Source organism: Drosophila mauritiana, chromosome 3L (genome assembly GCF_004382145.1).
Source record: "Drosophila mauritiana strain mau12 chromosome 3L, ASM438214v1, whole genome shotgun sequence".
In the NCBI taxonomy this organism is placed as follows: domain Eukaryota; kingdom Metazoa; phylum Arthropoda; class Insecta; order Diptera; family Drosophilidae; genus Drosophila; species Drosophila mauritiana.
In genome coordinates, this window is record NC_046669.1 from 10,085,764 (window position 1) to 10,100,204 (window position 14,441).

Genomic DNA, 14,441 nt, shown 5'->3' on the forward strand with positions numbered 1-14,441 from the left:
CGTCCTGGCTCTGTGGCTTTTTCGCTCAAGTGTTCATGCATTTTCTTCATTGATTGCATTTTTTGTATTCGTGCGAATGATGTTCGTTGCTAATTAGCCCAAGGGGTTGAAACAAAGGACTTCTGGGGGATATTGCATAATAATTATGCTCAAGTGGAGGCTGGAAATCCGTGAATATAATGCAATAAAGTTTAAGGACGCACATCTAAATTTAATTGCACGCAAATGAAGTGCAGTCTTTATCTGAATCCAAAATGGTTCATATTTGAGCATATACCCAATATATAATAACAATGCTACGGAACTGAAATCACACATCCAGCAACTGTATTCCACACCTTTGTGGCAGTCATTACAACTGTATCAGTTTCATTCACAATTGAGTTGTTGCCATTGTTACGACTTTATAAGTGCCTGTATCTAAGTATCTAAGCAATGGCATAGTTAACGTGTTTTTTTTTTTGTTTCTTGTTGCCAGCTGCCGACTGCTATATAAATATTTCTGATTGCGCTTTATAGAGTTATAAAAGAGTTAGCGCAAAAAAGAAAAAAAATATGGCAAAGTATGATAATAAATGCCATGGCATTTGAAAATGTTATTAAAAAATGCTGGTGAAAAAAATATACTGCACAGAGAGAGAAGTCAGGCCATGCATATAAATTGCATGGCCTGCATATAGAAATAAATAAGTAAAACAAAAAAATACAAATGGTATACCAATAAGTGGTACACAGGCTATGACGTCAGTTGGCCAAAATACCAAGCCAAGAGCCAAGTGGTGCCAGCCACAGAGATCACAGCTAAATCAGAACCATAAACCAGAAACAACTTCTAAAAACAACTTTCATTTTGTACTCGAGAACGCTGCGCTCAAGTACTGCAACAAAAACACAAAAAAAAAAAAAAAATAATAATAAAATAAAAAATAAAAATAATATTAAAATTGAATAAAAAGCTGGAACAGACAGAAACTTCAAATGATTGCGTTTCATTTCCCATTGAGAATGAAATGTGCCAAGGGGTGTGATTGGGAGGACCACGTTCGTAATTAAGTTGAAGTCGAATAATTCAATTAACGTCTTTGCCGTCTATGGGGAATGGGTGGTGCTGGCGGCTCTAGTGGATCTGGTGGTTCTGGCGGTTTTAGAGGTATTTCTCACTGCCGGTGGAGCACACGCAAACGCAGGCAGCAAAAGCACCCACTGCTGCATTGTATTTACTAAGTGGAACTGGTCACTGATCTGGATTAGCAGCAATAACAACAGCCGGCCAAGTAGACGTCAACACAATCACCACACAGAGACTCGAATGCTGCACTGGGCGAAGGATTGGCAATTAGAATATCGAAGAAATTACTCAAATAAAAGTTTAAAAAAATTATAAAGTAATAAATTCTTTCCTTCGAATATAATTTAGACATTAAATCAACCAATTTGTATAGATAAAATATCAAAAAATATAAAGAATGTAGTTAATATAAATACTTGTGTTGTTGTTGTAAGTGACAGTTACGATGCGCTCGAAATCGATTTGCGGTGACCCTACGATTTTCACAGTGCATTAGAGCCGGGCTAGGAAATATTGTGGGGACACCGCTGTACCAAAGCGTGACAGGCATGAATTAACAATTTGAATTAATGTCAGTTACTCATGGCATGGCTGCTGCTCCAAAGACTGAGTGCGATGGAAAGGTGATGGGGATTGGATTGGGGGGCGAAGGAGATTGAGTGGGCGCCCTCGTTTTAGTTCGCCTTAGTTGCACTTACTAATTTCTGACTACGACTGGCATTGATCTTTGCATTGTCCGTCCCGTCCGCCGGCGGCCACAAAATGAAAGGAAAAGTAAGTTACGATTACGTTGCCGAGCGAGCGCAGCGGAGTTAACGTTAACGTTAACCAGAGGGAAAGGTAATTGCGATTTGGCCAGAAAAGGGAAAGGAAATGTTTCCTGCGCTGTGATTTTTGCTTGGCCAAGTGTCAAAAAATGTGGCATTCCCCTTTGGCTTCTCTCAAATGGAAGGAGGGCCAAAAGGCGGGATTCGGATTGGGATTGGGCGATGGGGTACGAACGAGACTGGAACCCGGCTGAGCTGGCGCCAAATTAACCGGAAATGTCACAATGGCAATGGGCGACGTGCGGCCCGCTGCCCGTTTTGGAAATTATACAATTTTGTCACGTGACGTGCATTAGAAAACACAGTCACACAAAAACACCAAGATATTACCAAGACGTGCCAGACTGTCGCGGTCCAAGCAACACCAAAAAATGCGGAGAAAAAACAAAGAAAATCTGATAGGAGCGAATCAAACAATTAAAGGCCAACCAGATAATCTAAACATGATATGCGGTATGAAAGGATACTGGGGACATAATGGTGACCAGACAAAAATTATAATGAAATCAACTGTTTTAAAATAAAAGTGTAGGCGCGTATCGTCACTACGTGCATTGACGCTCACTGTGATAATTTGTCGCAAGTTTATTTAGTTTAAATCTTTATATTTGCTTACAATAAATTTCAATTTATTTCAAGTAAACTTTAATGCCCCAAAAACAGCACAAAGTAATACGCTTTAATTACAACCAATCCACCCCTGAGTTCCCATTAGAATGGTATAAAAACCAGTAACGCCCCCCACTTAGACGAGTGTGAACCCGTCAACTCCACTAAATGTCAACTGAACACGCGAAATTCCGCAGCAGGACTTTCACTGGCCAGAGAGTCCTTTTTCTGAATCATACATATACCTGCATATACAGCCGGCCGTCAAAAAAGTTTTTCAAAACCAAAGGCAACGTTCTCTATGTCACAAAGTGGATGGGGGCTTTTTTTCCACAAAAGAAGCCGCAAAAGCGCGAGAATATTGGCGGACGAAATGCAAAACCCGCTTTGAAGTCTGAGCCCAGTGATTTGCCTTCTTGGGGGCAAACTTACTAGCTAAACTGCCACTTTGAAGTGGCGTAGTTTTCCTTCTTAACGCACTTTCTTCGTTGGCGAAACATACCATACCGCCCAGAAAAGATGGCGGAAATGCTTCAATTTCAAAGGCGAAGTGCCGCCAAACGATGAAGAGAGACAGCAGCACGTACGAGTCCACACATGTGGTGAAAAAAAGTTTTTCCTCTGCTGACTTCTTTCACTTTTCGGGGGTTGAATGTGTAAAAGGGGGAGCACTTTCACTTTTCTTTGCACCCAAGTATTCTGTCACAGCGCTAAATTTTTTGTTGTTGTTCCTTTTTCGCAGACCCTTTTGATTGGAAGTATTTGCGCAAAATATGTGAGGGTGGGATTATGATAAGGATATGCCGCAGGGTTGCAGCGGAACACAATCGTTTTCAAAGCAAATTTTTTGGCAATGCTTTTGCTTTGAAGAAGAGTTAAAAGAACTGTCTGTGCAGTGACAGTTTCGAATGTCAAGTTAACACAAAAAATAAAAGGCTACAGAAATTATAAAATATAATAAAAAAATTGAATATTTATGATTCATCTTCACCAAGAATCTGTGATAAATGTGCTGTTCCCGTAACCCATTTTTCCAACCCACCACTTGATGAATGATCACCCGGATCGCACTTAAAACGAATTTAAAAGTCTAGACTGTAGACCAAAACGAAATTTCACATAAATCTCTGACACACTCGAAACTTGAAATTAATTTTTGATTTTAATTATATACGAATTCATCGCCGGGCAGCTACTGTTAAACCGCTACTCAAGGTCAATCAATGGCGCAGAGAAAACATAAATTCAGCTGTCCATGCCAACCGTTAATGTAATAACTCATGCCTCACCGCGACTTGATTATGAATCAAGAGCCCGGCTTTAAACAGAAATTCAAAAAAAAATCTAGCATTCTTTCCTATACTCGTACAAACTCGTACATATATCATTTCTCTTTTGGGGGCCCCCGTCGCATCAAAATCAAATTAGTTCCGAGCGTTGATTTTCTTCCAACAGTGTCGGCGCTTCATGCTCGTTGATTTCCAGCTAATTTTTGCTTTTCAAATCGACTACACAATACCAGACAAGAGGAGTAATTATAATGCGAGAAGCGGGCGAACGCATTTATCGCTGCGATCAGCATACATCCGTTTGCCGCTGATATAAAGCTTGTAATTACCTGGCTAATTTACATGAATTTCCAAGCGAACATCCTTTTGGCCAGAGAAACCGTTGGCCGAGCTGGAGAAATTTTTCCCAAGAATATTTCGCAGCAAATAGTTGCAGGAACATTAAGTACACGGTGGAAAATATACATAACTTAAATGTACAATATTGACAAAAAAAAAACAGCAACTTTTTATACCATATGTATTAAGCTTCGGTTTTTTGTTTTGATTGCTAAATTGTTAAAATGCATTAGATTGATTTTGTATCTTAGTTTTTCGTAGTGCAAAACTTTAAGTAGGCGCAGAAAAATGCCAGTTGGCCGGGATTGTTGGCTTTGCCTATCAGCTATTTGGCATCATCATCGGGCAGGCATGTGGTTCTTGGTCTTTTTGGCGTGGTCACGTCACAGGGCCATCGCTGTTGACCATCATCATTGCAGTTGGCCATTTCTTTCGGCCTCTCGCAACGCGATTGGCAACGATAAAGCGTCGTGGCCAACAAGTGGCGCATCTATGTTGCGATTGCATTTGCATCGGGGGTATGTAGGTGGGGAAAATTCTTCAAATTTTGCACATATGACACTGGCCACGCCCACTTGCTGGCAACCGCCTTCGTCCGCTCCTTTTCTTGTTATCCCTGCTTCTTTTGCACCAGCAAATGGTCAAATTATTTCCTTTTCCGCATTTTCCACCAAAGCATTCACGCACGAAAGGATTTCTTGTAATTTGGCTGTGACTTGAAAAGATGCTGGATGAATATATAAAAAAAAGGGGCGAGAATGTGGATCTCCAACCACACAAACTGATGAAAGGGATTTTGTGGCTGCCTTTGCTGTTTTGGCGACTTGGCATTTTTATTTGTAATGATTTTTGCCAGCTCTTTTCGCTTTACTTTTTTTTATGCATTCTGGAACGGGCTACTGTTTTTGGCGGGTTGTTGTGCGGCTTTGTTTTAAATAAAAAATATAACACAAAAAGGGAGGGGAGGGAAAGAAATAAAGGCATGACCACTATGTGTGCTTCTCCTCTGTAAATGCATATACACACGTAAACAAAATTCAGCACTTAAAAAATTGCAGAAAGAATGCAGCTTTCAATAAATATAGATTAACTGGATTTTATGAATAAATTAAATGTTTCTTTTAAGGCAAGTATTAGAGGATCAAAATATACAAACTATTTTAGTTTACAACATTTTGTTTTACAATATATACGCCTTTTTTACAAACTTACAAAGTTTCAAATACTTAGAAAATAATTATTTTAATTGTAAAAATATAATGTTACTCCTAATTTTCTTCCAGTGTACTCCTACCCAAGTGCATCTTGGCATGGCAGATTGAGCCCGCTTGTTCAATGAGTGCTGGAGATGGGATGGATTGGGCTGCTCCTGGTACCCTGGACCGGGATCCTGCATCTGCATCTGCATTATGCACACTCATTACCCTTACTCCATATCTCTCACTCATTTTGGCTTTCCGTCCCGCTCTGGTCGCCATTATCCTGCGCTCACTTCACTTTCATTTCGCATATCGTATATACATATGTGTGCATGGGGTTTTTTCCTGGATTTTATTCCTCGTTTTTATTTACGTGCCTTACCCTTGCCACTTGAGACATTGCTTTGTTCTGTTTTATGCCACGAAGGGGTTATGAAAAAACATATATCCCGAAAAGCTTTTAGTGTGCATGTGAGAACGCGTTAAAAGCGCAGGCCAAATGCATTTGGATGGTCTCTCAACTCGGAACTAAAAATGCTCGATGCCTAAAGCCGCATGGCAACTAAAATTCACACAAAATTATACTTTTAATGTTTTAGCTATAAGAGTGTTATAAAATTTTTAAACAATTTTTAATATGTTTTTAACTACCAACACAACACTGGTGAATCTCCTTTTCCAAATATTGCAGACATACTGTAGGTGGAAAGCAGTTGATGTGGTCGTTCTAATAGCGCTTGGTCCCAAGACTTAAAAATTTTACAGCACTGGTGCTTACATGGTTGTAGAAACTTCCCAGATAATTTCAATCGAAAACGACAATCCTAAAATGCTGCTATATCGTACAATTTATTTTATGATTTTGTCTTTTCGCAAAGGGAAATCTTGACAAGCACTAACTAAGTAGGTTTAGTCTTCAGTAGAAAAAAGGAGAAAAATAAAAGAAAAAATCAATTCTTTACATCGAGAGTGTTCCATATCCTCCAAAACGATTCGTGGTCTGTAAAACGTTGTTGCTGTCGTGTTGGTACCGTTTATATGTGTCTCTATTTCATCAGGCCCATAAAAGACATCAAATGTTTTAGATCCGGTGTTATAAATTCCAAAAAAATTCTAACCACATGCTGGTAATATGAATTCCGAAATGGAATTCTCGGATGAGGACCACGGTGACTCGCATCGATCGCTTCTCACTCACATGAGTTGCGAAAATGACAGCGGCAGCGAGGATACCTGCACAGAAATCCTTTTGCCGGAAAATTCCAACAGTCCCGAAACGGATGACTTTGTGTACAAGGTCCTTTCGGTTGACCAGATTGTTCAGCATCAGCGTAACATCATCGATGAGGTGAATAATGTCCTGAATTTGCCACCGCAAGTCACGCGTATTATCCTAAATCACTTCAAATGGGACAAAGAGAGCTTGTTCGAAAATTATTTCGAGAGCAATCCAAAGGACTTCTTCCAGCGTGCCCATGTGTTGAATCCCTTTGAGAAGAAGATGGAAATCGATTGTGCGGCGTCCACATCCTGTTCCTTACCTCAGCTCTGTGGCATTTGCTTTTGTTCTTGCGATGAGCTCATAGGTTTGGGTTGTGGTCACAACTTTTGTGCCGCCTGCTGGAAACAATATTTGGCCAATAAGACGTGTAGCGAGGGCTTGGCCAATACCATCAAATGTCCAGCTTCCAACTGTGAGATCCTGGTTGATTTTATATCTTTTCTGAAACTTGCCGATGATCCAGAGGTTGTCGAGCGATATCAGCAGCTCATCACCAACACCTTTGTGGAATGCAACACGCTGATGCGATGGTGCCCCGCCCCCAATTGCAGCCATGCCGTCAAGGCCGTTTGCGCTGAACCACGAGCAGTGCTTTGCAAATGTGGGCATGAGTTTTGCTTTGCTTGTGGCGAAAATTGGCATGAACCCGCCAGCTGCAGTTCGCTCAAGACATGGGTCAAAAAATGTCTTGAGGACTCGGAGACATCGAATTGGATTGCCCAGAACACGAAGGAGTGCCCCAAGTGCAATGTTACCATCGAGAAGGATGGTGGTTGCAATCATATGGTGTGCAAGAATCCATCCTGCCGTTATGATTTCTGCTGGGTGTGCCTGGGATCCTGGGAGCCACATGGTTCGTCCTGGTACAGCTGCAATCGCTTCGACGAGGAGGAGGCCAAACAGGCCAGATTGGCTCAGCAAAAATATCGTTCTTCAATGGCCCGATATCTGCACTATTACAATCGTTATAGCAACCACATGCAGAGCTTGAAAATGGAAAATAAATTGTATTCCAATATTCAGGCAAAAATGGAAGACATGCAGGAGGAGATGAGCTGGATTGAGGTTCAGTTCCTGCGTGATGCCGTCGATGTTTTATGCCAATGTCGCACCACTCTGATGTACAGCTATGTGTTCGCCTTTTATCTGATGAACAACAATCAGAAGATCATATTCGAGGATAATCAGAAGGACATGGAAATGGCCACCGAGAAGCTGTCCGAGTGCTTGGAGCGAGAGATCACTGTCAAGAATATCTACGAAGTTAAACAAAAGGTCCTCGACTTATCGCACTATTGCCAAAAACGACGACATGTCCTCCTTTGCCATGTGAGGGAGGGATACGAAAATGACTGGTGGGAATTCAAGGAGGAGACCACTACATAACTCGTATAATCCAAAGACATCTGTATTCGATGCACAACACAAGAAAAAAATGTAAATTAATACTGAAGACTTTATATGAAACGCACACAGTAAATCTTTCGGTTTTCACTCGGGTTGAACTGACTACAGTTCACTGGACAAAGATTTTTCAAAATTTACAGTTTTTATACAGGAATAGAAAAATATAAACAATAAGAAAACACCAACCTTTAGGCATTGTGGAGTACTTGCATTTATATTGGATGTGTTAGTAGTATTTTTGTTTAAATGTTACGCTCTTACAATGTAGCATTGTAGTGCATTAAAGAGCTCATTCTTTAAAAAAGGTGTATGATCATGTAATAAACTTAGTGTAGAATTTTGCAGAAATATTTTGCTTTTATCAGACCATTGAGACTTTTGTGAAATTTCCCGACAAGTGTAGATCCAATCTACTTATATAGCCAGCCCCACTGTTTGCTCTCCTTCTTGGCCCACTAATATGCGTCTGGCTTTTGTAATTATAACATAAATCAATCCCAATTTCATGTTATACTTTTCAGCGAAGCAAAGCGATTAATGTCGACAATGGACCAGAGAGATATGGCATGGCAAGAGGAAAATCATAAATAAGCCATATATTGCCATGGCCAATAACGGAATGGAACGAAATGAACACCCCACCGATCGACCGTATGAAAAATATTTCCTTATCGCGATGCTTCCCCAAGAGAAACGCCGCCAGGTGCAAAACGAAACGTGTGGATATATCGAAGTGTTTTGGTGGGGGGAGTTGTGGGGTCTAGGAACTGGCAACTGGAAAAGCCTTGGCCAATAGATTTACGGCAAACGGCAGCCGAGTCGTGCCTGCCTTGGCTTAGAGTGTGAATTTTCGCACCCGTGATGAAGTTTCCAATTAAATTTTATTGGATTTCAAATTGAGGCTGAGACTCAAGCTGCTGATCCGATGCCTTTGCCTTTTTCCAGCTTCGACTGGCTGGTAAATATTTGCGCACCATTGTTGTGGCAAGTGTTGAAAGTGGGCGGTGCAGTGCTAACCCCCTGCAACCTCCCAAATCCACCCACCAACTCCCCGCACATCACACAATCCTCTGTCTCTAGCAGAGTGATTTCTTATGGCAGTTCAATTGCGGGGTCATCAACGTGTCAGCATTCGAATTGCACCAATGCGGATGCCACAAAGTTGCACCCTGGAATTGACTAATTTATGAATGCATTGTGGGAACGCCTCGAGAATTTCGGTGATTGCCAGTAAATATTTGAGAACGAGGTGAAAGTTTATAAGTGGTTTTCTTTGCTCAACTCTGATCAGAATAGAATGGATAATTTAATTTAAATACATGAAAGTTATTAACAAAAAATTGAATGCTTGATAACATATAAAACAAAGCTTGCCTATATAACTTTCCAAAAATGTTGCATGATAAAACATCACTTTAAAAATTGAATTCATATCGCTTTCAATTACTCGAATTTTCTTTATCAACTTCCGCTTTTCTTCTCTCTTTTCTCGGCCCAACTTTAAGCTCTGGGCCTCATCTCTATTTACCTAGCATATCGGCTTGGCCATAAGGCAGCAAGTGGCAGTCAACAGTTGGCCTGTTCCTGGCCCTTGGACTTCGGCTCATTCAACAAGTCAACAAACAAAACACACACAGTGGAGAATGAAGAAAAGATGACGATGGGGAATAAAGTAAAATAAAATGAAAAAAAAAGAAAAAATCACTGTAGTCCTTCCGTTGGAGACCTGCTCCCTGGTCAAGTTGTGCTCAAGTGCGTTCGTATTAATTTTATTTATTGGCCACAAAATCCCAACCGCAGACACTCTGCCCCTTCTTCAGGCTTAACGGTCTCGGTTGGTCGGTCGGTCGGTTGGTCGGTTGGTTGCCTGGTTGGTTGGTTGGTGTGTCCTGCTCCTTGCCTCTTGGCCTGGCTTATTGAATTTTTATCTACAGTTTGCCTTTGCGCTTATGGCATCTCACTGAATCTTGAATCGCGGCCAGGGCGTTAGCTATTTTTATTATGGCAAATTCTCCTTCAGTTTTTTTTCGCTCTCTACTTCGAGCGGCAGACACTTGATGTCCTTACATCTGCTTTACAACTTGGTCGCGTACTTTCAATTACGCGCCTTCGTCCTGCCATTGTCCTTGGCCTCCGTTGAAGGTCGGTTAATAGGCAGCCGGGATGACAATGGACCAGGGCCAGAAAGTGTTGTAAGCCAACTGAGATTACCGGCAAAACTGTGTCAATGGCCGGAATAAATCAATCAGCTGAATGAGGAAGTAAGCGCTGGCTGACCTTTGTTTTAGAACAATAATGGAACTTGAATGGGATGTTTTATTGGTTCATTTAATATTATCTTTAATATACAATTAATTTATAAACAATAAACTCTACGCTTTCTTTATAAAGCCGATATTATTTTTAAAATTGATACTTCTATTAAAAAAACCTCATTTCCGTTCATAAGTTTTCCTTTTTTCATATTAGAAGCACCTGTCTCTGGTGAAAGACGTTTTATGTAATTCACGATTGCAGCCAATTTGTTTTTGCACTTTCTAATGGCTTCCCCTTTTATTTCCTATCTGCGGCACATTAGTTGGACCATTGAGCAACAATGTTGTTGCATTGTATCTTTTTGTACCGATTTTTGCGGCGAAGGCCTAGCTTTGCAATAAACAATCTGCAGGAGACACAGTAAACAAATATATACTACATCGTTGATATTTGTACAAATTTAGCTTTTTTTTTGTGAACTAACTTTGATTTTAGAATTATAAAAATTATTGTTTCCTTTTTTTTTTAATTTTTTAAATAAAATGATAAATGATTTTATTAATCGGATTCTGGCTTACTGCTTGGTTTATGACTTTTTTTGCTGTGTAACTTGGACTATAGTTGTATCTGAATCTAAGGCTGCCTCTGCGACTTCTTGGCCACTTTTTTTTTGACTAACTTGTACTCCTTGCACTATCACTTCATCAGCGACGTGAATTTATGAGGCACTTTGCGCAGCCGCCGAGCATCGTTGGCCATAATTTGCCGCCGTCTTGGCTTCGCGGTCTCGTCTATTGGCGAGTGCACAAATTGCGTTGATATGCTGACAGGCGGCACACAGCTCGTGCACGGCGAGAAAAAGCCCCCCCACTTTATTAGCACACTCATTTGCCTATCGCCCATCCAAAGAGGCGGCAAAATGCATTGAAAGTGCGCAGTCTTCGGACTTCCACTAAATTGAGGCACGCGCGCAGGCGTTAAAGAGTAAACAAATAAACAGTAGGCACCAGCAGCGGTCCGCAGAAACAAAAAAAAAAAAAAAAAAAAAAGGAAAAAAGAAAGAAAACTTCAATTGAATTTAATTGGCCAAGTTGTGAGGGGCAGACGTTGGTCTTTTCGACACTAACTAACTGTCACATTTCTGTGATGCGCGAGAATTGGAACTCAGATGCGTAAATAAGCGGGAACTTGGTGAAATAATGAGTTATTGAACTAAGGAATACTCTATTCACAGAAGAATTATTAATTTAATTAATTCTCAAATTAAGGAATGCTTAATATACATATAAAAACAAAGAATAACATATACAAAAGATAGTATTACTAAAATAAAATCGCATTTTAAATATATATACATATATAACATTATGAATCAGATTCAAGAGCTTTTGTTTTTTTTTTTGGAAATGATATAGCAGATATTTACATATTTTAAATATTTTTAAATTTCTTATATAAGCAATTATACCCCTTCATGTAGTGTAACTTTAACTTAACTCATCATACAAATTAAACGCATTCCTCGGGCTACAGCTGCCGTGGCTTCTGTTTTTTCTGCTTATCACTTGTATCATCATCATCATTCCGCGGCAAAAAAAAAATCGCCATCGAAAAAGGTCGTGCCAATTTAATTAAGCGACATTTTATTTAATTATTTCATATATTGATTGCAAAATGTGTAAAGCTTTTAATTGCGAAAAATGACCGCAATTCCCCAAACGACGTCGAGCCGCGCCAAAAAACCCAAGGCTCGTCTCACATTCCCTACCATTAATATGTGTGTACATATTGGGCAGCAATAATTTTAATAATTTCGCATGGAGAAATTGCTGGAATGAAATTGATTTGGCTCGACAGCAGATGCATTTAATGCATTTATATTGCATTTCATTATGCTTATTTCATTTCGTAATGATTGAATTGCAACGGCTCGAATGATGACTGCCAATAACAATGGACAATTGGACAAATCAAACAGATATGGGGCTTTTTGGTCTCGTCCTGGATATATCACTCTCCTGGATCGGGTTTGTACACTGAGAAAATAATATAATTTAGCATATTATATATATAGGTTAAATTCGCAAGCATAGATTATTTCTTTAATTAATACCATAATAACCATAACTTTTGATACTCGTATAATCAAATATATTTTAACTTACTCGAGGTTTATAATATAGTTGAAATAATATTATTTGAGCAACAAAAAATAATTTTAGCTTAACTTAGCGATTGCTATTACAACATAATTGTTTTGATCTCATTTATAAAGTTACTCATTTACTTATTATAAGTTAGCGAGCTCATTGAAAATGTATAGCCCCGCAGCTATTGTTTAGATTTATTTCGCTGTGTGAGCCGTTTGGGCAAACATATCAATTATGCGGCACATTTTTGCTGTTATAAATATTTACGCAGAAATTAATTATTTGATATTAAAATGACCGCCAACATTTTACACTCGACTGGGGCCCAGGATCTGCGAAATCCACTCGGGATATTGGCTTTATCCCCGGGCTTCCTGCGGTTGAGTTTTTTTTTTTTTTTTTTGTATTTGTATTTTGTTTTTTGAATTGTGGCCCGAGCGACTGGTTGACTGGTTGAATGGCCATGGCCTGGATGTGTGTACTGTGATTGACACGGTAAATGATATTCGCATTATGCACAGGATATGTTGCTGTCCAGTTCGGAGTGCCCGTGTGTGCGTGTGTGTGTGTGTGCTGGTTAAACAGGAAACGGAAATGGCAACAAGCATTGTGTGCAGTTCCATCGGGAGCCATCTGCATATTGCATATTTGTTGTTTATTCAGCCACTGTGATTGCTATAAAATCCATTGTTGTTTCAGTTGTTGTTGCTTGGAAAATGGCAAAATTTAAAGCCTGATGAGCCGATAAACGCTTTAAAATTGTAACCGATGTTGGGCAAATTTTTGCATACTGCCCCGTCCAATATAATTCGCTGTTTCAGCATTCAGAACCATCCGCATCATCGTTGCGAAACGCCCCAAACCCTGGATTTCTCATCAGGCCCATTCAGAATGTAGCTATACTCTCAAGCCCCTTGCCCGGATAAAGGCATCTACGTTGGCAGGAGCTGAAGAAATGCTCTTTAAGGATCCACTTGTGTGCCTGGGCTCTCGAGTGTCCTTTGCATGTTAGCGAAACCACTCGAAAATATGACGCGTTTGCTGAAGTATGCAAAAATTGCACATGGAACACGGAGCACAGGAGGCTGCAAAAAAATACCACCAAGCTCAACTGCTCAACCAAATCGCGGAACAATTCAATGTTTTCGCTGCTTAAAGTTTTTCTGCAAAGGCCTAAGATTTATCCAATTTTTTGGTTTTTTGTGTTCGACAACATTTCTATCAATCGATAGCCAGAAGGGCGGCAAATGTGATACGTTGACATAAGAGAGAAGGACACAAGGATAATATTGCTGATTTCATGGAAAATGTTAACCACAATAAGTATCTTTTTCCTGCTGTTATTGCTCTTTTAAAAAATGGCGATAAAACTAATAAGAATTAAGCTTTGAGGGTTATGGTTATAAAATATGACTTTAATGCGTTTCCAATCCGAAAAGCGCAGTTTTTCGCCCCCAGATTCGATCAATCAATACCCAGAACTTTGGCGTTGGCGGCGAACATGAAATATCACAGCCAAACCCTTTTTTTCCCGAGCCCGAAAACTTTTCGATTGGGAGTTGGGATTCGGTATCGCTTTGGGTTTGGGTTTTGGTTTCGGTTTAGGTTTCAGTTTCAGTTACAGTTTTTCCTTGGCTGGATTTCCTGCAGCCGCCGCCGCGAACGTGAGCGTAACCAAATTTTGCCAGAGGGCTTGGCCAAATCAATTCAATTGCCAAATTATGCCAAACCTAGGAAATACAAATGGAATCGAATCGGCATTAGAAATGGGAAATAGTCATGGCCAATATTCGGTGTGCTGCTACAATATTTGTGGCCGCAATTGTTTTGCATGACTCGACGGAGGCTTAAAAATAGAAAAAAGACTCAAAAGCTAAGAGACTGAGCGACTGCATTGGCCTAATCGATCATCTGGCCATGTTTTCTTTCTTTTTTTTTTCGGCTGCATTTTGGCTCTTTGGTGTTGTGTACTATTTTCTTTATTTTTTATATTTTTTGGACTATTTTTTTTCTG

At 39.9% G+C, this 14,441-nt stretch overlaps 1 protein-coding gene across 1 annotated transcript; it reads left to right on the top strand.

Moving 5' to 3' along the window:
• Positions 1 to 6,231: 6,231 nt before the first annotated feature.
• Positions 6,232 to 8,060, top strand: LOC117141615 (potential E3 ubiquitin-protein ligase ariadne-1). The gene is made up of 2 exons (XM_033305135.1): positions 6,232 to 6,330; positions 6,391 to 8,060. Exon 2 carries the CDS (start codon positions 6,465 to 6,467, stop codon positions 7,998 to 8,000), a length of 1,536 nt encoding a protein of 511 aa, XP_033161026.1. The 5' UTR covers positions 6,232 to 6,330; positions 6,391 to 6,464; the 3' UTR covers positions 8,001 to 8,060.
• Positions 8,061 to 14,441: the final 6,381 nt, after the last annotated feature.